The sequence below is a fragment of the Pelodiscus sinensis genome, chromosome 1 (genome assembly GCF_052426305.1).
Source record: "Pelodiscus sinensis isolate ZL-2025 chromosome 1, ASM5242630v1, whole genome shotgun sequence".
Lineage (NCBI taxonomy): Eukaryota > Metazoa > Chordata > Testudines > Trionychidae > Pelodiscus > Pelodiscus sinensis.
This window is the reverse complement of record NC_143052.1, coordinates 230,136,497-230,160,940: the sequence shown is the minus strand read 5'-3', so window position 1 is coordinate 230,160,940 and position 24,444 is coordinate 230,136,497. Positions and strand designations below refer to the sequence as shown.

At 43.9% G+C, this 24,444-nt stretch overlaps 1 protein-coding gene across 1 annotated transcript in view; it reads right to left on the bottom strand.

The window, feature by feature from the left end:
• Window positions 1-15,363, bottom strand: part of SLC9A7 (solute carrier family 9 member A7) — a 126,196-nt gene extending 110,833 nt beyond the window's left edge. Inside the window, exon 1 of the mRNA XM_075916189.2 lies at window positions 14,925-15,363. Coding sequence (XP_075772304.1) covers window positions 14,925-15,168 — 244 coding nt within the window. The 5' untranslated portion in view covers window positions 15,169-15,363. The remainder of the gene's footprint in view (window positions 1-14,924) is intronic.
• Between the last annotated feature and the right edge of the window lie 9,081 nt (window positions 15,364-24,444).

Sequence of the window (24,444 nt, the reverse complement as noted above, 5' to 3'; positions counted from 1 at the left end):
GAGCACTGTTAATTTTACCACATTCTCTCCCCCCACGCCTCCTCCCATTTACACTTATTCCTTCCTGATAAAAGCTCAGATGGAATAAATTTGTTTTTAGGGAGCTTTAAGCCTTTTTATGGTAAAATGAACTGTCAGATTTCAGTGCATGAAGAAACAATTTTCATTCTATTCCTGCACATTCAGTTAGTGGCCTTCTGCAACTAATGGGGAAAAAAAGGCAATAAGTATGAGCTAAATTACCCATCTCCTAGTAGACAAATTTGAAAAGGCCCAATATGTTAAAAGCTGCTAAATCTTTCATACCTAACTAATACCCTAAAGATGAATGTATTTAATTTAAGAAGAAATTATGTTTCTCATCCTCCCACTACATATGCTATACAATCTGAGATAGTGAAAATGTACCTACACATATCTGTTTGCAGTTAAAAATGGCTAGACTGATAAAGCTGGAATAAGTCACTTAGGCACATTTGAATATCCCACCCTAAAAATTTAGATAAAAAAAATGTAATGGGATGGGCTAGGATTCCCCAGCCAATTATCACTTGACAATCAAAAAAAAAAAAAAAAAAAAAAAAAAAGTAAGTACATAGCATAAAAGAAACATCCAGAGATTCCAAGTGTAGTTAACAGAATTTTAACTCCCACAAATAGATCTTTTACTAACCTAACTGGAAAGTGTATGTCCAAGTTCAGTCAGAAAGGGCAGAAGGACATTGCTCAATACAACAACTAGAGACCTGATTGTGTATAACTTATTATTTACACATTTGTCATCATGGCCAGTTAAGAGACTTCCTATTACATTTCAATTACCATCTATAAAGATGGCAAACATGCTTTGATACACGTCCGAAGGCTCCCCACCGACAACATGGACTCTTGTTCTCCATCTATGATAAGCAAGAGGTTATGTTTCTATTTTGTTTTGTGAAAATAAGGACCTTGGGTGCACTTCACACCTATTTTATTCATATGTTGTAAATCTGAAGAATCAATAGGATCATTAGATCATCTATTCTAATTCCTATGTAGAATACAGGCCACAGAATTTCACCCAGTTATTGGCCTTAATGTGGAGTAACTAGTATTTGACTAAAACATCTTCCAGAAAGGCATCCAGTCTATATCTGAAGACACTAAGAGATGGAGGACTCCCTTGCTATTTTGTCAGTTTTCAAAACACCCCCACAAGTAAAAATCTGCTTTAACTTCCAACTGTTGGTTCTTATTAGGCCTGACTGTTAGGTTAAAAAGCTCTTTAGAGCCTCCGGGGCGAGAAAAGCTGCTCCCGGTGCCCCTGGTCTACTGGGGACCGTCTCCAGCAGACCAGGGGCACCGGGAGCGAAGCCGCAGCCGCGGCGGGGTCCCGCGCCTCTGAGGCTTTGCTCCCCGTGTCCCTGGTCTGCTGGGGGGGGGGGGGAGAGCGCAGCTAGTGTGCCCCCCCCCCCCCCCAGCAGACCAGGCTTTTGTTGTGGACCCTGGGGCAGAGCAGCTGGGGCGCTGCCGGTTGGTCCCGCAGCGCCGCTCTGGGCACTACTGGACCAACCCGGCAGCACCCCAGCTGCTCTGCTCTGCCCCAGGTGTCCTGATTCAGCCACTGCTGAAACTGACCAGCAGCGGCTGAATCAGGACGCCTGGGGCAGAGCAGCTTGGGTGCTGCTGGGTTGGTCCAGTAGCGCCCAGGAGCGGTGCTACTGGAGCAACCCAGCAGCACCCCAGCTGCTCTGCCCCAGGCGTCCTCAAGTCAGCCGCTGCTGAAACTGACCAGCGCTGACTACAGGAAGCCCGAGGCAGAGTTGCTCTGCCCCAGGCTTCCTGGAATCAGCCGCTGATCAGTTTCAGCAGCGGCTGACTTGAGGACGCTTGGGGTTCTTAAGTTGAATCTGCATGTAAGTCAGAACTGGCGGTCAGTTTCAGCAGCGGCTGAATCTGGACGCCATTTCCGACTTACATACAGATTCAACTTAAGAACAAACCTACAGTCCCTATCTTATACGTAATCTGGGGACTGCCTGTATTCACAGGGATCAATTCACCTCTCAATCTTCTTTTTTAAGAGATTGAACTAACAGATTGAGCTCTTCAAATCTCTCACGGTAAGTTATTTTCCAGCTTTTGAATCATTTGTGTAGTTCTACAATTTTTCAAACATCATCTTTTAAAACACTCACACAAACTGGACTATTGCATCCAGTTCGTGTACTACTAATTCCACATAGGAGTAAAAGTTAATCTTCCTCCCCTTGAGACAGTCAGCCACCATTGGTTCCTCAAGTTAAATCCAAATTATAGTTGCATTTTAACCAAATTATTAAGAAACATTGTGTAGAAGCAGATTATGAAAAGCCTTTTTAGAACAGTCTAAGACATTTAATTACAAAGGTGAAAGATGACCACACTATAGCTCAGAGCTTGTCAATGTTTGTGTAACAGCACAACACACACTAACTCACTGTTTAAATGTTATTGATAACATGTAGAGATTTGCTATAATTAAGAAGAATATCTGGATGAAGCTTTTTTAAAAACAAAATCATCCAAAGCACAGCACTTGGTGGTAAGGTAGGATTCAACTACCCAGATACAAATGGGGAAAATAATACACCTGGGCCCAGATTATCCAAAAATATAATCTTAGAAAGCATGAGAGGCTGTTTTTTTCTTTAAAAAGGTGGGCAAAGCAACAAGGGAAGAAGCTGTTCTACATGTAGTTCTGACAAATGAGAAGAACAGGTTGAGAGTTTAGAGTGGAAAGCCGCTTGAGTAAAAGTGACCGTGGAAGAAGAGTTCATTACTCTAAGGAATGATAGAGGGAAAACAGCAGAACAAAGACCATGGATTTCAAGAAGGCAGATTAGCAAACTCAGGGTGCATCTACACAGCACCCTAAACTCAAAATAAGATGCACAATGCAAATTGTGTATCCTATTTCAATTGAATTTCAAAATTTGCCATATCTATACAGCACCAAATTTTGAAATAACGCACTATTTCAAGACATCCCTTAACCTGCGTGGAACCAAGTTTACTGGGATACCAAAATAGCGTGCCCGTTATTTCAAAAAATATTTAAAAATAACAGACAGCTTGTGAATATGCGGGATAGCCGTGCAGCGTAGACATATCTTTAGAGAGTAAGTCTGGGGCGGGGGAGTTTATGAGAGCTGGCAAGTTGGGTTTTTTTTGTTTTGTTTTTTTAAGAGAGATTAAAAGCACAAGAGCAAACTATCTGAACATATATGAAAGACAGGAAGCATATGAATGTATATGAAGGTATATGAAAAACAGGAATAGCAGTTTGCAAATATCAAGTCCTATAGTGCCTTTGATTTCCTTTTGCATACAGAGCGGAGTCCAAGTCAAATTTTCAAATGGACCTAGTAATTTGGGGGTCTAACACAAAACACATGTTCAAGAGTCCTGGTTTTCAGAAAAGTTCATTCATCCACCCACTGAGTGTCACATCCTTTCATGCTGGGCACCCAAGATTTGAGGCACACACAAAAAAGCCATATTTGAAAAAAAAAGTGCCAAATACATAACTACTCCATACATACAGGGTACTTTCACAGACTTCAAGAGAAGTACCACAGGTGCCGTTTAGGAGCAGTTGAAGTAGACCTTACATGATTACTGAATGTTTATACCATGGCACAGAGGCCTAAGAAAAGTCAATGCTCAGCTTTACTCTGCATTTTACAAGCCATGTAGTAAATGGCATCTCCTGTCCTTAAGGCAAGGGTGGGCATGAGGCGACCCAAGAGCTGGGCACAGTTCATCAAGGTTAGCCCCTGGTGGGCCCAAGAGATGCTTTATTTACCTGCGTATCCGGAGGTATGGCCACTCATGGCTCCTGTCAGCCATGGTTTGCCATTCCCAGCCAATGAGAGCAGAGGGAAATGGAGCCATCCAAGCCGTTGCTTCCTGCAGCTCCCATTGGCTGGGAATGGCAAACCATGGCCAACAGGAGCTGCGAGCAGCCGTGCCTGCAGCCATGCAGGTAAAGAAAGCACCTGGAGGCCCCTGCTTTAGGAGCTTATACTGTAAGAGATGTGCAAGCAGGGTCCACATGAGCCCTACCACACCTAGCAGCAGGGGGGCCAGGAAGAGATTTTAGCAACAGATCCTGTTTGCATAGCTATACCTACTCTGCCTAGGTACAAAGCATGATCTAGCCACTTTGCCAATATAGTCGCTTTTGCTTGATGTTGGATTACAAAGCACTTTAGCATTAAGTGCAGGGATTATAAAATGATGATGTCTATATTGTATGAGTAAAAAGCAGCAGAACTGTATTTACCCTGCCTTGATTTGGGGGTGGGAGGTCACCCTAATCTGAACCTTACTTTCTAAGCAGAGTGTAGGGATGACACATTCCAACGAAGGAAAGTGGGGGTGGATACAGGTGGACTGGCCTTTGCCCACAGTGTCCTAGAAGCTATTTGGCCTTTCCTCCTCCACTGTTTAAGAGCGGGAGCTAATTAGACTCAATTGGAGTCGTTATTTCTGGTCAGTAATTACCAGAGCTGATTCACCGTAAGGAGGTCATGGGGCTATGGCTTACAAGAGGAAGGCAAGACAATGCAGTGGCTATACTAGCAGTGAGATTCCCTGAAGCCAGTGAAATCACAGAGAGCTAACAACACTGAAGACCTGGGCTAAGTGGTAGAACCTCAGAACATAGGCTCACAGAAGAGGCAGTGAGTGTCCAATAGCAGCAGCACATGACCAGCAACAGCAGCAGCAAACAGCCAGTTGCAGAGGCATGCAGTGGCCACAGAAACATTGCTTGACCTCAATCACTTCTTTCCTGGGATGGGAGGGGTCCCTTGCAGACTCACCTCTAAACTCAGGTGGTGACTAATCCAGGACAGCCAGCTGTGTGTGTAATGCAGTGGTGCAAGACGAGAGTGGTGTGTTATAAGGGCATTCATTCATCAGACCTTCCTACCCCAAGGTGAGAAATTGAAGCAAAGGACCATGCCCAACACACTGTAGGGTTGGATTTTGCTTTCAGTCACCTGCTTTTGAATGTGGTTGTGGCATTTTCCCCAAACTCTGCCTGGTTCCTTTTATTGAAAGTTCTTTTGTTATACACAGATTCAGTGCTTGCAAGAGGGAAGTAGTGCCTTTTTTTAGTGCTCCCATATACGGCATGTTTTCCCCTATTACTGGGCATGAGCTCAAGTCAGTTCTGTTTTGTATTGTTAAGAGGAAACTCTAGACCAGGGATACTTAAAGGCTAATGAGCTGCAAGTGGCTCTTTCATGTGTCTTCCGAATCTCTCTGCAGCACAATATATTAAAATGTGGTGTGATTTAATTATTAAAGCAAAGTTATTAACTAATCAGGATGCTCTTACTATGCAATTAACCGACTGTAGTAGACAAAATAATTTATATTACTCTTATGGAAAAATGACTTAAGTATTTCCCCCATTATACAGTTCAAACATGAATACATACAGAGCCATGCAGTCCATAGGATGGTTTCCGATGGCCACCCAGGCCCCACGTTTGGAGAGCCTTGCAGCATCTGCCTCAACTGTCCTATGGACAAGGCCCAAGAGATTATCGAGGGGCCTGGGGCAGGATGGCAGCAGGGGGTCACCCCACACCCACCCCAGAACTGGGAGCCAGAGTGACCCAGCGGCTTCACTCCACCACCCTCTCCCAGCCCACTGCCCTCCACCCCACTATGGAAGTCGGAAGGGGAGCACCCTGGCCCGAGGGCACTCTGCTTTCTGCTGCTTCAGTGAAGCCAAGTGCGGCGGGCTGGGAGAGGGCGACAGCTCAGGGTCAAGCAGACTGGTGATTCACACTGACACCAACCACACAGTGAGGGTGGGAGGTGACCCTTGCTACCCCATGGCATCAGGCCCCCTATTAATCCTCAGCTCATGTTGCTCGGATGAGGGAAAGGGGCAGAGCAGGTACAGAGCATGAGAAAGGCTTGGGGAAAGGTCAGGGCCTGCAATGGGGGAGGGGATGCCCTGGGTGAGGTACCTCCCTAGGGATGGCTCTGAATATATAGCTCTGGAGTAAATGAAACAAAATTCACTTTACTGTGGCTCCTTTGGGTCATGTTGATGCCTAATTTGTCTCCTGAACCACTGAGGTCACTGCCCTAGATATTGAACCCAACTCTTGCTGCTGTCAGTGCCACTGGGCAAAAGGGTTACAGATGTAACTGTAGAATTGCAGTTGATTAACAACTACTAGCCATCTGAAATCCAATGTAATGCACTTTGTTACAGATACAGAGTATTTTTAAAAGCCTGTCAAAGAAGCCCTCCAGTACTTGTGGGAGATGTCCATGGCTCAACACTTATTTAATCTTAAAATTATAAATTACAGGTGTGAAAATAGGGAAATATTTGTATTTTGTCCTCATTACGGCACATCTCTCCGTGTTTATGATGGGTTACTTGCTATGAAGTTAGATCAGAAGAGTAGCTAAAGGAACCAGGCAGGAAAGACATAAGAGCGTAACATCCCAATCAACACAAAGCTAGGCTCACCAACACGAAGCAGCAGCTCCTCAGCACCAAGTGAAATAGCTGTTTTGCCAAGGCTAAACAGAGAGAGACTGAAGAGAATAAAGAGACACTGCAGAACACTGGGCCTATACAAGGGAAGGAGTTGAGTGAGTGGCCAGAAGCTTTTCAGAGAGCCAGAGAGAGCTGACAAGCTGGCAAGGAATGGGGGATGTTAACTAACGGGTATTTGTATAAACATGTAACTGCTGGAATTTTTAGCGGTTACACATTAACATGGTGGGAGGGGGAGGGGAGACACAGACAAGAGCCAATGCTCACAAGGAGCTGGCTCCCTCCTGACTGTCCCCCACCCCGCTGCCTCTGATAAAGAGGAAGCAGTGCGGGGGACTGGTGGCTCTGTGGGAGCCGATAAGTGTGGATAGCCAACTTCCCATGTGTACCAGCTCCTGGTTGCCCCCTCCATGCTGCTGCCACGCTATCAGAGGCAGCAGTGCAGGGGCTAGCTTCCCCCTGAGCATTAGCTTCCTCCTGCCTGCCATGCTGCTGTCTGTGAGAGGTAGGGAGGGCAGGTGGCTTTGCAGAAGCCAGCTCCCCGCATGTACTGGCTCCTCCCCCATCCCCTGAGTTTCTGCCTCTGTGGAAGACAGCAGCGTGGGTGGGGTGGAGGAAGCAGACAGCTGGGCTTCCCGCATGTACCATCTCCCACCTGTTCCTCCCCCAACCTCCGTACTGCTGCCTCTCTATCGTAGGCAGCTGTAGCCAGACATACTAACCCCATATCATCCATCTTATTTGCCTCTCTGAAGCACAGGGCAGAGAAGGAGCAATAATATCAGCATAGTCTATGCTGGCTCATCTGATCCTGAGAAGCTGAAACACAGATATGTGGATAGAGAGCAGCTAAGTCAATAAGCTGGCCTAGAGGCTGCGGCTGGCACCTATGTTGATTCGAACACACACAGTCCCAGGAAGAGGAATTTCCCACTGAGAAAACAATGTCCAGTACTTCAAAATTTAATCATCTCAATTCTCTCTTACAAGTGTAAATTAAGTTCACAACTTCCTTGTAAGAACTGGTCTCACAGCAGACAGACCAGCATCAATTGGCATTACAGATAAGAAAGAGAAAATACGTGACCCCATGATTATATAAGATGGGCCCAGCACACACTCACTTTGAGTGTCATTCTACCCTCTACCTGCTGGTCGGGTTAGGTGTTTGACCTCCCGAGGTTCTATGGGGACGCCCACCTCGTATTTTCGTCTTTCCTAGGAATTGAGGGACCGGCCCTGGCCTGACATGCTGGAGTCGAGAGGCACAGAAGGGGGTAAAAATGGTACCTGGATGTGGTCCTCTGTCTTAAGTGTACACATAGAAAGAGTAAGCTGTTACTTGGTACCATTATTTCTATTTTTCTATCTTTATCTTCTTTGTAACCATTTTTAAGACCTATATTTTGCTAGCAGTTAAGAAATAGAACAATAGCCATTGCAACCATATGATTTATAAGCTTCCTCAATAAACCTGTAACTGTTTAAGCTTTAACCTGACTCCTTCAGTTGCTGTAACAGAACCAAGCACAATTTTAAAAGAACTTCAGCCGGTCATAAAGGGACAGACATAGGGAGAGCTTGGGCGTTTGGATCTGTGTCACTCCCAGGTGACAGGATCCACTGGGGCATCTTTCAGTCTTTCTCCAAGGCTGCCCGCTGCGAAGGAATTATGAAATTCTAGCAGCTGAAATCTAAGATGTAATAAGCTCTTCCTATATAACGGGGCGTCTGTTGGCCTGCTGGCCACCCTCTGCGATGGGACCCCGGTCCTAGCAGTAAAGGCACGGACGTTAAACCTTTTCTCGGAAACATACACACACACACTGCCCTGACCGTCGGCTGACAGCAGCATCGCGGGGGGGAAGGCAGCTCCACAGGAGCTGGCACAGATGGGGAGCCAGCTTTTAAGATACAGAGACAGCAAGGGGGGAGGTGCATGTAATCGTTAGGATTAACTGATAAACCCAGTCTTATTGGTTAATCGTTTAAATAACTAAACATTTACATCCCTGCAAGGAACACGCCAAGCCACAGAAAGAGCAGGTGGCAAGCAAAACGAGCTGTTTCTCCCAACCAGACAGGGGTTAGCTGGGCTCAGGAAAACTTTCCAAATCTGGCAAGGAAAGATGATGGTGCAAATTCAATGCTTAAAGCCTTTTACAGTTTTTAGCCTTTGTTCTGTGCACTTTGAACCTTTGAAGGAATTAATAACTAATGCTTTGTTTTGAAGATGTTGTTCCTGGGTTGCTTTAACCAACTCATTGGATACAGGTCCCCAAAGTAAAAGTAGTAACAAGTACCAAACTGAGCCTGGCCTGTCAGATTAATGCAGGCAATAAGCGATGGGCTGCAGCCTCAAGATCCAGTCTACAAATGACTGGACTGCATGGTTCCACCCAGGGTGATGTTAAGGAAGCCAAACCTGTTATCTAAGGGCTGCATTCAAGGTAAACTACAAGGGATTTAAGGTGCAACTGTGACAAAGGATTATGAAAAATATGGTTTACAGTATGAAGAGTCATATACGAAACCACAAACCATTTCATATCTCAAGAATATTAAATGGCAAGAGGGCATATTCAATCAGAACCTAATACAGATACACAAGTAGCAATAGCTTCCACTGAGGAGACTGACAAAGCAGGGAATTTCAAAGCATGGTAGGACTGCAGTGGTTCTGGTATTCTCGAATCAAGTCAGCCAGTAATGTGAAGTTATTGGGGAAAAAGGCAAATCCAGGCATGGCAGTGGCCTCATCAAACATGGACTCTGCAAGGACCTCCAAGAACTCTGCTCTTGTGGACAAACGTATTCTTTGAAGCATAACCAACAATTATGGCCAACAGCCTAGAGGTTAGCATCCCAATGAGTGAAAAAGAATGCAAATCTACTTATTTTACAAATGTACATGTAAAGCAACTACAGGTTGTACCTCCAAAAACCGACATTCTCTGGTCAGGTAACAGCTGTCATCCGGCAGGACCACAGATGCTCCTGGACCAAAGAACCAGGAGTCTAAAGGCAGGAGGGACAGCACGAGACTGGAGCCAGAGCCCTCCGGCAGCCTCTAGCAGCCCATGGTAATGCAGGGACAGGCTGGAGTCCCCCACCAGCACAGACCGGCACAGGGCTGGAGCCCTGCAGCAGTCTCTAAGAGCTTGGGACTGTGACCAGAGCCCTGTGGCAACACGGGACCAGAGTTCCCCAGCAGCTTCCTGGAGCGCGGGGCTGGAGTCACACTCTGTGGCAGCATGGGGACGGAGCCCTGCAGCAGCCCGCTGGAGCATGGGGACGGAGCCCTGCAGCAGCCCGCTGGAGCCCTGCAGCAACCCCAGGGCTAGAGCACCACAGCAGCCTCCTGGAGCATGGGGCTGGAGCCAGATCCCCTCAACAGACCCCTGGAGCGTGGGCCCAGGCCAAAGCCCAATAGCTACCCCTAGATACGCAGGGCTGGAGTCCTGCGGCAGGAGCCTCTGCTGTCCAGGATGTCAGTAGCAGCTGGACAAGGAGCCCAGTCAGGTTGGGGGTGAGGGAGGGCAAGGAATGATGCCTGCTGGGGCAGCCTGTCAGCAGCAGGTGATAGGCTTGGGCGCCAGTGGCAAATTGGGCTTGGTCCAGCAAATTCTCTCATTCAGAACTGGTCACGTCCCGATGGTGCTGGACCAGGCTCCCAAACTGTACTCCCATACAGCCATCTGAGACTTTGGAGTGCTTCCTTTCTTACTAAAGTTAAATGTTATGGGGAACCTATTTGGTGTTGAACCCAGCATTAGAGCTAATAGTGCTAGCATCTAATATACATGGTTTAGAACCTATACTGATAAAAATCTCATGCACCTTTATGATTCGTTTGGTATTAAATGATTTATACAGCAGTGACACCCACATATTCAAGTCAGAATCAGAAATATTTGCTTGAGCTTCATTTTATTAGATTGAAAGCTCTTTGGATCAAGGATGGAGTGTGTATGCAGACAGTGGAGGAGAGGGTATCTATATATACAGGCAGTCCCCGGGTTACGTACAAGATACGGACTTAAGTTGAATTTGTATGTAAGTCGGAACTGGTACATATTGTAGGGGAAACTCTAGCCAAACATTTCTCCAGAGCTCAGTTTTATTCTCCCACACCTCACTTCCCTCAATCCTTTATTCTCAAGCTGAGGTGTCTGCTGAGAAAAGCCGCTCCGCGTCTCCCTGGTCTGCTGGGGGGAAGCAGCTAGTGCAGGGTTGCCTCACCCCGTTTGTAAGTAGGGATCTGATGTAAGTCGGATCCATGTAACCCGGGGACTGCCTGTATGCCCCTGTCTGCATATATATATACACTGTCTGTGTATATATATATATATATATATATATATACACACACACACACACACACACACCAATTTACTTGTGTTGTTTTATATTCCTTAAATATTCTTCAAATATCAGCTTTCACCAAATGCCTCTCAGCTTAGCTATTATCTTTGCTTGAATGTATGTGCAAAAGGAAGAAATTGCTATTGGAATTATGTAATTTTGATATAGTTTGTATATTTTTACAATTCTGATATTCTATACAACACAGTTTGCTTTTTTCTTAAGGTAGCCTTAAATATTTTTAAATCATGTGATACAGACCCTGGCATAGCTTTACTGGCATAAAGATTAACATCTGCAAAAACCCCTGCAAACTCATTTAAATCTTTCTCCCCAGAGAAATCTGCTGTATCATGGCAAGAGGATGTTTCAAAGCAACCAAAACCATCATATATTATGATCTTGGAACAGAGAGGCTCATCTATGCATTCCAAATGTTACATCTTTTAACAATTGCACTTTGAAAACACGATTTTAACAATAGCCGTATTTTCCTCAAGCACAAGGATCATGCAATAATTAAATGTTTTGACATTTCCCCTGACGTTTCTGCTTTTGGTACAAAAAAACCCTACAATACTGAATATTTCCTGATATTTATGAATACAGAAAATGAAATTTTCTGTATAAGATCAGAAGCCAGAGAACCATCTTAATTATTAAGGCCTAAAAGTTATAGTAAATGTATGGCATTTCATTAAAATCCAACTTTTTTCTAATTGAAGTACTGCTGTTTCCCATTTTCTGTCAAAATGCACCTCAAGAGTTAAGCATGATACATTCAAATGCCCTTGGTATCCTGTAAATAAATGTTGTGCGTATTTTAGAAATGTAGTAAACACAAACCCCTACAATAGGTTTTTTAAAAATCAATAGGTATTTTAATCCTTCATGAATGTGAAGTTATTCCATATACAATGAAAAGAAAAAAAATACACACTTAAATCTAGAATATTGTGCTGTTGCAAAATACTCCCACCTGGAGCAGTTCTAAGATAACAGCATTAAGACAGTAACAGTGTAACATGCATATGATACGATCCTAATCTTTACTTTCTAATTAATTAATGTTTGTACTGTGCTTGATACCTCCAAAGTGTTATTCAAGTGCTAAGTAGTACTATGCTAGCAAATATTTGCCAGTCTTTGAGAGAGAGAGAGAGAGTGTGTAAAAATGAAATGCACAGCAATGCAGCAAGATACCAGTGACTAAGAGGAGACTGGGATAGGTTAACAAAAACATCAGCAGAGGAAAATTCCACTGCTTTTAACAAGCAATCAGATATAAATTAGTACTCATCAGGGAAGAAAAGTTAATTTTTCCAGTGTGTAGAATTTCTTATTTGTGCTTATTACATGCAAATTTTAAGTAGGTGTTTCACATTATGATACCAGAGCTGGTCTACCTAATGAAAGAAAAAAGTTCCAACAGCAGTAAGAGTAACCAATCACAAACAGACAAGTAATTTTTTAAAAGGATGACATCTTATGGTCAAAATTGTTGGTGTTCTCTGAGTAACTCTCTGAGTAACTAAAAGTTTGTGTTCTCTGAGTAATTGAGTGAGTGTGTCTGTCAAGAATCAGTACAGGTTTACTTGCAGACCTTTGCACCACTCACTAATTATAGCAGATTGTGGAACTAAGCATATCTGAATTAACAGCTACACAGAGTGTAGGTGTGAACATCTGTTCTGTTGTGTAAGTTATTTTTGTCTTACAGCTGGATTTTTTTAAAGAACATGTTCTGTTTGTTTCATTGCCTATTCAACCAAGAGGGCTTAAGATGCACTGTGTAAATGTTTCCTGTGATCCAATTCTATAGCAATCAGTTCCTAACTACAGGGTGCTAGTAAAAACAAAATAGCAGCTCCTTGGCCATCAGTTACCAGGACAGGGCATATGAACCTTTAATGATGCTTCTTTTTATCTTGTGCAATACTCACCATGGCAGCAATATTTAAGTTATAGTTCAAAGCAATGATGGAGATGACCTGTGTACACATACTACAAGAAATATATAATAAATTGTCTTAGGACGCTAACTTCCTAAAATCAGATAAACTGATTAAAAAGCCAAAACCTTTTTATGTGTTAAACACACTAGGGATGTAATAGTGTAGTCAATTAACCAAGAAGCAAAAGCTTATATGTTAATGCTATAGACTACAAACATTAAACCCCCTTCTCTCCCTTCCTCCCCCACCAGTAAATCATTTAGCAGGGCTAGACAGCAGCCTGGCTTGCACAGTCGGAGATCTACCTCTGCTGCAGCTATGCATTTAAAGTGCATTAGGAGCCAGGCAGCCCAACTCAGTTCCAGCTCACACTGGGTCCGGGAGCTCAGCCCCTACCCTACCCAGACAGGGGTTGCTGTCATCCCCTGCCACTACCTCTGTATCAAAGGCAGCAGCATGGGGCAACAGACAGCTAGTCCGCAAGGGGAGCGGACTCACACCAGGTACCCTGTGCTGCTGCCTCACATACAGAGGCAGCAGCACAAAGAGGCAGGAGTCTCCTCCAGAGTGGAACCAGGGTGCACTGGCTGCGCCCACCCCCACTATAGAATAGTAGAGTAACTTAGAAGAATGCATAATTAACTGATTGATATTTAATATCCCTAATACAGAAATGCCATAATACAACCATGGAGGTGGTACAGAGAACACCTATGCCAAATACACATAGGCTGTGTCTAGACTGGCATGATTTGCCGGAAATGCTTTTAACGGAAGTCTTCTGTTAAAAGCATTTTTGGAAAAGAGTGTCTAGATTGGCACGGATGCTTTTCCACAAAAGCACTTTTTGCGGAAAAGCATCCATGCCAATCTAGACACGCTTTTCCGCAAAAAAGCCCCGATCGCCATTTTCGCGATCGGGCCATTTTCTCAATCTGAACTGTCTACACTGGCCCTTTTGCGCAAAAGTTTTGCACAAAAGGACTTTTGCCTGAACGGGAGCAGCATCGTATTTCCGCAAGAACACTGACAATCTTACATGAGATCGTCAGTGCTTTTGTGGAAATTCAAGCGGCCAGTGTAGACAGCTGGCAAGTTTTTCCGGAAAAGCGGCTGATTTTCCGGAAAAACTGGCTAGTCTAGATGCAGCCCGCCTGGGAAAAGAACTGTTCATTGCCAATACTATTCCGCATGTTATGAACTTGCAAGGATAATTATTTTTTTCTCCTTCTCTATGGGTCAAAGCTAGTCTCCAAGCTAAGCTGCCGAAAAAAAGGCACAAAAGACAAGTGATGCAATCGGGGATTTATTGGTCTGACATGGATTTTTTTGAGGACTTGTCAACTGCCATACAAGGCAGCTCACCCTGATTAGATTTGGGTTTGTTTGTTCTTGCATTCCCGAGTCCCCTAGAAGTTTTTGACAACAAGGCAGCACATTGCAGAAAGCAGAGCCCAGCCGCATGCATTTCGGATGGTGTCTGACTGCTCCAGCAGACAGCGCATGTTTGAGAAAGGAGCAGATAAGAACACCACCTCCGCCCTCTCAGACGGAGCCGCCTTGTTGTAGGTGGCTCCCTCCACCTTCCTGCCTACGATCCCGCCGCCGAGCCCAGCGTGACACCCAAACAGCTGGCTGCTCTGCTTCCCTCACGCCGACCTTAGCCCATTTCATGGGTGGGAGCACAACACTGAAGCGGGGTCCCTCGCTCCCGTCCAGCCCATCTGCCCCCGGGGCGGGGTTGGGGGGGCGCAGGCGGAGCACTCCCAAGGCTAGGCCCTGGCGGGGAGGGGGGACCTGGCGCACAGCAGACAGCAGGTCAGGAGCAGAGAGGGCCAGAGGCATCCCTGGCCCCGGCATCTCATTCCCAGGGCTGGGTCCGAGCTCCCGGGGGAAGCAGAGGGGAAGGAGCAGCGGCAGGCGAGCTGCCCGGGACACTCCCCCGCCTGGCCCCCGCTTCCCAGGGGGTGCTCACAGCAGCCGTGTCTCCTCCCCGCCCCCTCTCCTCCGGCATACACTGGAGCGGGGCGGCGGGGGCAGCTCACCATAGATCATGGCCAGGCCGGTCTCGTGGAGGAAGCGCACCCGGCGGTGCTTGAAGAGCCAGATGGTGAGGATGGTGAGGGTGAGCAGCAGGATGAAGGTCAGGAGGCTCACGCTGTCCTGCCGGTGACTCTCCTCCGCCTCCTGCTCCGTGGCGATCTCCTCCATGGCGCTGCTGCTCCGCTCCTCTGCCCGCAGCCCGCCGGCCCGCAGCAGGGGCAGGAGCAGCGGCAGGGGGAGCCGCATGGCTGCGGGGGAGCCGCCCCCACTCGCCCGCTGCGGTGCCTGCAGCTGATCCCCGCGGGCGGCCCGCGAGCCCCGGGCTGCGGCTGCTGGGGCTGTGTGCGCGCAGCCTGCCCAAGCAGGGCACAGCTCCAGTGCGCAGGATCCCTCGGCAGCGCACACGGGACACGCCGCCAGCCAGCCAGCCGCCCCCTCGCCTGCCCGGCCTCTTAAAGGCGCAGGCCTCCTCCCCACGTCCAAAGCGGATGGGGGCAGAGCTCGCTGGAGCCGGCTGTTGGGGGGCTCATGCGGCGCTGCGCTGCGGGGGCAGCCTGGGGGAGTCTAGCGACAGCCGGCAGGACGAGAGCGACCCGTTCATTGCCTTTGTGCAGTATCAGGGCTGGGGACTGGCTAGACATGGGCGGGCGGGCGGGGGCTGGGACCTGTTTATCTAGATTATCCAAATTCTCCACTTTCTCCCCAGCTGAAGAATTGTCTCTCCCGCTACTAAATCCAAACGCTGTGAAGGCCTGGTTCTCTACGCTCTTGCCCTAGGCTGTGGGTGGTCATTGACAGCTGTGCAAAGTGGTCGTAAAACTATCCCTGCACACTGGGGGTGGGTGGGTAAGATCTTACACATGCTTGGCACAGATGTAAGTGACTACTTAGCATGCAACGCGCTTCATTTCTGCAAGCACCGTTTTTCCACATTATTTTAAAGGGGCATTACAGCATTATGATTAGAATCTGCTATATATTTGAGCTAGAGAGAGAGAGTCTCTCTCTCCATCCTCCATTTGTTCTAATCTAAGGAGTAAGTTATTCCCTCTAGTCTAAGGAGTAAGAGCTAGGACCACCGAATTGGTGTACAGCTTCCTCTTATCATAACTTATAGCAAGGTCAGGGTTTGGTTGTGCTATAGAAAAGAGAGAGAATCACCAAAGAGGTGAAAGGGACTAGCTGAGAGTACACCAGCCCAGAGCCTTTGGGGGGACATTGCTGGCTGTTCTATGTCAAGGAGCAAAGGGAACATGCACAGTTCGTTGCATTCCTCAATCTCACTGGGGAGAATGGGGCAGATGATGCTGGACCCACCATAGCTGGGGAGACAAGCACCCCTCCCCTGGCTGTGCCCACTGGAGCTGCCGTGGTCATGGAGAACCGCGTCTCACCTGGCCCCAACGTGGTACAATGAGAGAGGGCTGGGGTTGTTCTCTCCATTCAGGGCAGCCTGCATACTGAACCCCTCATCTCCAGCCCCATCCTAGAGCAATGATTTAAATGAACAAAACCAAAAATTAATTGAGCTAAGGACTAGAGCAACACCTGGCAAAACTTCTAGTAAGGCAATAGTTTACAAACTATATTGCCTGTAAATGCCACTTTATTGTTTTAAAACTAAGAAATTTTGGGGTGGGGCAAATCAAACTTTGGTTCATCTTGCTTTATTTTTTTGAACTGACTCACTTTGGAAGATGAAATACACTGTTTAATGTCACTTAACCTACTCAGTTTCAGATATATCCAGAGGTGAAAGTAAGGGGCTACACCCTGATGCACAGTTCCAGCAAGAACTGGCTGAGCTGCAGCAAAAGCCAGTAGTGAGCTATTTTAAGAGCTGGGGACCTGGGTAATGATAGCATTATCTGTAAGAAATTTGTTACTTTCGCCCGTGGTTATGTCTTAGCATGTTGTAATTTTTGATGTGTAGACACAGCATTGGAATCCAAATAAGTTTCTGTTTTTATTTAAACTTTATTAATGAAATGTTTAAATTAATAACAATCAATTTTGTAAACTGAATTGGGGAGCCTAAACTACATGACAGTGACTCTCCTAATATTTTTTTCAGTCACCATCCACAGCAATCAATAGCAGAAATGACTAGACATTATAGTAACAAATCTGCCTCCCAATATGGCTTAGGGTGATGCTATAGGTCAGTGTTTCTCAACCAGTGGTACAAGTACTCTTAGGAGTACCCGAGAGAGTTCTGGGGGGATACATCAACACAACTGAAACTTGGAGAAAACTGAATTTTTGTGTTAAGTTTTATAGCGCTTTATTTTTGTACTTTTTACACCCAAAAATTTCATTGCCCACCTGGGTACGATTAAGTTGTTTAAACAAATGTGTTGCAATGGTAGAAAAAAATGTGTGGGTCTGAAAACTGTAGGTATTGGTGGTACTAGTATTTTTATTTATTTATCTTTGGAAAAGGGGTACTTTATTTTTTTTAAAAAAGGTTGAGAACACTGCTATAGGTAGTCTGCATCAGTTTCCCCTCTTGGACTGCTCAAATAAACTTCAGGTCATCTCAATTTTAAAAAATCCATCTTTGGGGACTAAGTTTATCAATATAAGTTTATCATAAATAAAACTCAGAATTCTTAAGTGCATAGAATGCACAATTTCTCTTCCTGCTTCCAGGCCTTCCTGTATACGGCATTTACACTCCTTCCTGTGTTAGATAAGGTCCATCCTAGACATCTCTGTTGGGCCAGAATTTCTCCCAGGACTCCCTGCAGACTCTATCATAACATCCTAGACTTTGTCCACTTGGCTACAATTTCCTGCTCTTTTTTACACTGCAATCCTCTGATTACCTTTTAATCAGGATTGACATAGTCCTAAGGGGCAAGTTATCTTTTCAAAAGCATTAACAACATTAAGGAGCAGGTTTTAGACTCACTAGCTTACAAACTAATAATCTATTTAGCAATAATCATAGAAATACAAAGCTAGAAAGGACCCATTGAGTCCAGCCGTCTGCAAAGGCAGGATCAAGTAAACCTATGTCATTCCTGACATGTTTGTCTAACTTGTTTTGTTTTTTAAAACTCCCATACAGAACTAGTGTTTTAGTTAGAAAGATTTTCCTAATATGTAACCTAATCTCCCTTGCTGAAGATTAAGATGATTACTTGTTCTATCTTCAGTAGATATGGAGAACAATTGACTGCCACCTTTGTTATACAATCACTTACATATTTGAAGATGTTATTAGGTTCCCCACTCAGACTAGGTCAAGACTATGGGGTTTTTCCGAGATACCTCCACCGTGTCCAGGGAACTCATCTGCTCTTCTGCTTTTTTTTTGCGGAAGAGTAGATGCGCTTTTTCAGAAGCCCTGCCTTCCTCCTCCCATGAGGAAGAAGGGCTCTTCTGAAAGGGGGGGTTCCCAAAATTTGGTCCAGTGTAGATGGCCCAAATTTTGGAAAAGCCTCTTCCGAAAAAACTATCGGGAAAAAGGTATGCAAATTGTGGACTGCAATTTGCATACCTTCTTCCGATAAAGCCCTGTAGTATAAACATAGCCTCAGTCTTATTTTCTCAAGTCTAATCATAACTATTTGTTTTGTTTGTTTTTCTTTTTCTCATGGGTCAGGTTTTCTAAACCTTTTATCATTTTTATTGTTCTCTTCTGGACTCTCCAGTTTGTCTACATCTTTCTTATAATATGGTGCCCAGAACTGGACACAATATACCTTCAGAGGCTTCACCAATGCTGAGTATAGCAGGATCTTCCATATGATACTTCATTTAATACATCCCGCAATGATATTCACTTTTTTTGCAGCTGCATCATATTCAATTTCTGATCTACTACTTCCAGGTTCTTTCCAACAGTACTACTGCCTAGCCAGTTATTCCTCATTTTGTAACTGTGTATGTGATTTTTTTTCCTCCCATACTTTGCATTTATCTTTATTGAATTTCATCTTGTTGATTTCAGACCAATTTTTCAATTTGTCAAGATAATTTTTAATTCTAAATCTGTTCTCCATTATGTGCAACCCCTTTCATCTTGGTGTCATCTGCAAAATTTGTAAGAAATCTCTCCACTCCATTATCCAAGTAATTAATGAAAATATTAAATATTACCAAGCCCAGAACAGAGCCTCATAGGATCCCACTAAACATGTTTTTACAGTTTGACAGAGAACTGTTGACAACTGCTCTCTGAGTACGGTTTTTCAACTAGTTATGTACCCACTTTATAGTAATTTCATCTGGATCACATGGGTATGTCAATAGCCTTACTAAAACAAGATATACAGATCCATGGCTTCCCCCACCTATTTACAAGTACAGTAACTCTGTCAATGAAGGATTAGACTTGTTTTGTTCTTGATAAATCTATGCTAACCCTCATCATCCTGTTATCCTCTAGGTACTTACAAATTGTTTAATTATTTGTTCCAGTATGTTTCCGTGTATCAAAGCTATAATGGCTGGTCTATAATTTCCCAGGTCCTCTTTGTTCCTTTTTTAAAGATACCAACAATGTTTGCACTTCTCCAGTCCTCTGGGACTTCATCTGTTCTCCATGCATTGGCTGCGTCTAGACAAACAGTTTTATAGTAGCAGAGCAAACATTTAAGCATTACCTTATAATATAGGATACAGACTTATTAAGTAGGTTTAATACATGCATCATTCTACAAGCCTTTCATAAAATTTAAATGCTAAATACATTGTTATCACTCTCATAAGTATTTTGATAATACTAATACAGAGATAAGCAAGACTAGTTTCCAGCTGTGCATTTGGAGGTATTAAGTGAGGCCTAGTGACCTACTCTTTTTTTCCCTTATTGTTAATGGTAATCATGTTAACTATCTGGTCACAACATTTTTTTATGAAGACTGAAACAAAATAGGTATGAAACTCCTCTGCCTTCTTGATGTCACTCATTATTAGCTCTCCTTTCTTGTTAAGTATCAGACTTACATTTGTCTTTGTCTTTCTCTTGCTCTTAATGCAGGACCACCCCCAGAGGACTCGTTTATTATTATTATTTTCAGGTCATTAAGGTATCCCTGATGGAGTCATATTGACCTCTTGCTATTCTTTTACATTAAGATAATTTGCTGCTGTTCCTTTACAACTGTCACAGTGAGAAATTGCCAGCACTCCTAACTTTTAGATTTTCTTTCCATGGGACCTTGCCTACAGATCTTTGAATTTGTTAAAGTCTGCAGTTTGGAAGTCCATTGTCCTTATCTGGCAGCTCTGACTCGTCCTGTTCCTTGGAATCATTACATCTCTCATTTCAGGATCACTTGCCCACGTTGCCTTTAGATACTCAACCAAATTCTCCCTGCTAGTCAGAATCAAGTATAAAATGGCCGTCTCCCTCACAATTTCCTCCATCTTCTGAAACAAGAATTTATACTTAACACGTTCCAAAAATTGACTGGAGAGTTTTGTTTTGTCTCATGTGACTTTTCCATTAGATGCCAAGGTAGTTTAAATTCCCTTTCTACGAGGTCTTGTTTTATATATTTTTGTTGTTTGTTCTAGCAATGCCTCATCTCGGGTGCTGGAATAGGGGAGGCTAGGGAGCCATGTTCTCCCCACTTTTTACTGGCCATAAGGGTGAATGACGGGGAGGGGACGTAGAGGAGTAAACAGGAGCAGAACATTGTTGGAAAGAGGTGACAGCTCATCTATCTCCTCTTCCAGATTTGGTAGTTCTGTAGTAGACACCTATCTTGATGTTGCACCTGTATTTTTCCCCTTTTTATCTTCACTCTGAGACTTTCAACTGGTCTGCCTCTTACCTCCTTCTGGACCTCAGAATGAGAGTTTCCAATTAAATAATAGTTTTAAGCACTTAAGATTTTCAGTTCTTGTTGTTTATTTCCCATACTCTTTGCATTTGTGCACAGACCTAGTTATTTACTGTAAGCATAATTGTGGTGTATTGTTCTAAGACCCAGTAATGTTGTCCTTCTTAAGGCAAATTTACCACAGCTCTTCTGGCTAAGTAAATTTGGGCCTTAAAAGTTATCCAGCATATCAACTTGACAGTTTTTGAGATATCAATGCTTTCCCCTCTATCCTTACAGAGACTAATTATGTTAAACAGCTACAGTGAAGGAGATTGCAAGAATCTTTCTCCAGTTGGCAAACTCTTCAGTGGCTAAGTGTAATTGTTGTCTTCAGCAGAATGTAGGGACTGTTTCCTCTTTGTTGCCCAGGGTTGCAAGCCACCTCAAAAGGGACATAAAGGCCTTAGAGAAGCACAGAGTGAGAAGTAGGAGCTCAGGGGGTGCTGCAGCACTTCCAGTTTTTGCACTAGCTTCCTTGCGCCTGGAGGCCAGCCATACTGCCAGTCCCAGGTCTGAGCCACTAGGCAGCCCTTGTAGGGTCCCACCAGCCCGATGTGCTTTGCTGGCCTTGTTGAGTCCTGCCAGTTCCACCAGCCCATGGGGTCCTGTCCCACCAGCCCTCAGGGTCCTGTTACCTGCTGGACCTGGGGTGGGATGGTGAGAGCATCCAACTCTCCCACACTGGATGGACCAGACCCCATTTACAGCAATGGAGTCTGGACTGTCTGCTCCAGGAGAGTTGGTGAGCCAATCTCAACAGGTCTAAAGGAGGCTTCACCCCCCACCCCAAAAATGTAAAGAAGTAGCCCCAACCTGTAGGCACACACTGCTGAGCTGGTAAGGAATATTTTGAGGGATGCTGATGATGCAGGTGGCATGGTAACCTGGCATGCCTATATGGCTAGGAATATCAGTCTCTCTGGAGCACTCCCAATAGAGAGGCAGCTATGCACTACCCACACCATAGAATTGTGTCTGTCAGGTACCAGTAGCTCAGTCTTTTACTCAACACTCCAATATGATCCCAAAGACCACCTTAGCCATACAAGAGTCTCTTTTTAGCTACTGTGAATCCCACAAAGATAATAGACATGCAGATTACTTCACCATGGTATATCATATGGTAGTTTTGATTCTGGATATAGAAGGAAGGTACTCAGGGTAAAAATATGTTCACCAGTTATTCATACTGCTAATGGGGGAGATTTTCAAAAGTCCTCATGAGATTTAGAGGCACTTGGATCCCTCAGTGCTTTTGAACCCTTCTCCTATATGTTTATTAACAAATATGTAATGAATGCATATTTACACGTGCACCTTTCTTAGCCCAAAGAACTAAACACATGGCAGAAACACATTCAAAATAAAATGGAGTTAACATTTGATGCTCTAAGACTTTCCATAGCCTTTTGCGCTATGCTGGAGATTTGGTTCCAGGAAGCAAAACTATTAAACTACATTTCAGAAATAGTAATTTTTCTGCTGTTTCCTCAAAGCGAAAAACAGGATGAGGTTTTGATGCTATTTCCTGAGAGAGGTAAAGTAGAACTGGTCCATTTTAAAAAAATGGCCTTTCTGAAAATGAATGTTTTTCCAGAAAATGTTTATTTATATACTCTCCAGTTTTGCATTTTTTTTCTGTTTTGAATGTTTGTTTGTTTTTCATTTGCTTTAGTTTTTTGGGGTTTACGCTCTTCCACTCCCTTGATTTCTTTTTTCAGTGGTGAAATGGAACTGGAAAAGGGGACAGAGGAACAGGAGGAGATGACAGGGGTAAACCAGAAATGAAAAATGTTTGGCTTTTCAGGGTTAGGAGCATGGAGAGTTTGTCACAAAAATCAGAAAATGTTGAAATTTTTCATGCACATTTCCAGAAAACAAAATTTAAAAAATTGTAAGATGTACTATGTTTGACCAGCTCTGGTAAGCAGTTCTGAAGCAGGCTTTGACCCAGACTGTATGTAGAACTGTTCCACTTTTCCCACTTTGGTGGGAGTTATGTGCTTAGATGTCTGCTTTAGATACTCTTCTCCTAGCATAAATAAGGGCTTCTTATTTTGGATCATAATTCCCAGTAAATTCATTCTGTCTGTAATATTGTACTAAAAGCCCCCTCACAACCTTTGGACATATGTTTAAATTAGCCATGTTGGAGGAAGGTAGGGTTGCCAGATGGTTTCAACAAAAATACTGGACACACTTGATATTACATCACAATCTACATTACATCTTATTTAGAAAATACTGGACATTCATATTTTCTCATTCATATTTTCTCAATTTGTTTCCTGAACAGAAAGCTCAAATACTGGACTGTTTGGTTCAAAACCGAACACCTGGCAACCCTAGAGGAAGGACCCTGATTCTCTCTTTTCTGTTTAACCTTTTGTGTAGGTGCTAATTCAGTTACCGTATTTTAAAACATTGTCCTTTTAAAAAAAAGTGTACCTCCTCCAACTCTTCTTTCTCTCCTTCATATTATCTTATCACATGCTCTGTTGAGTTGGATTGGAAAATATATTGTATATAATTAGAATATTCTAGGGAAGCTTTGGGAAAGGAACTACTAGAAAACTCTTTTCTGTACCTATTTTTACAATATCATTCCTTAAAGTAACACAAAATGCTTGTAAATTGGTAAAAATTAACTGTGTCCTTCTTTTGGTGTTTTTCTCCCCCAGTTTTCTAATACTTTGGCTGTAATCACTGCAAGGTCTTGAAATCAATTCAGCTTTAGTCTACAAAAACATTGCCTCACCCAGAATTTGGTTATTCATTAACAGACCTTTCAAGGCATTAAGTTTTAAGTAACCAGCCCTAATACACCTAATATGTTTATTTGGAGTCCTTTGAAAAGACTTAAGATTGCAGTCTTCATGTGCAATTATCTGTCAATATTTGAACATATTCAGACTGTATTACCTTCCTTTGAAAACTTTATAACCATCCAAAAGATTAGTTTAGTACTTCAGATCTGTTCCTTAAAAGCTACATTAACAATTAAAGGTTACCTTCTTCAAACTGTCTGATGTCACACATCCTCATTATTTTAATGTACTGTGAGCACTGTATGTTTAAATATTTAAGTTACAATATCCTACAAGCCTTACAACCATTGGTGACAATGCTCCAGTGCACTATAACATTGGCAGAGACTTAAGTCAAAGGCTGAATGTTAAAATGCGGTCCTTTTTGCCTCCAGCCATGGGTAAAAGTTCATGATACCATGGCAGTCTTCAAAATAATTAGTGGATAGACTAAAACATGGAAAAGGGCTTGTCCTTCAAGCTCTATTTATTCACCGAGGACAACATTCATCAATAGTACAAAGGCCCAGCCCTTATATCTCGTATAAACTCCGATGCAGACTTCTGTGGGGCTTAGGTGGGCTTGTGCTATTCTTCTGCATAGGAGTCAAATTTCATCCAAAATTGACCCTATTCAAGTCAATGCATGAGCAGTGATTTACCCAAAGTAATGTATTCTCTACTGACTTTATATACCTTAGTATTAACACATAAATCTGACACAAAGCACCCTTATCGTGAGCGTGCATGTGATAAGATAGCTACTTTGAATTGCTAGTGAGGATATGATTGTTTCTGTCCCTTCAGCAGTTTCATGTGGGATGTAATTAGCTCACCCTCACATGGAGGTGTGGTTTACTCTGAGTACACACCTG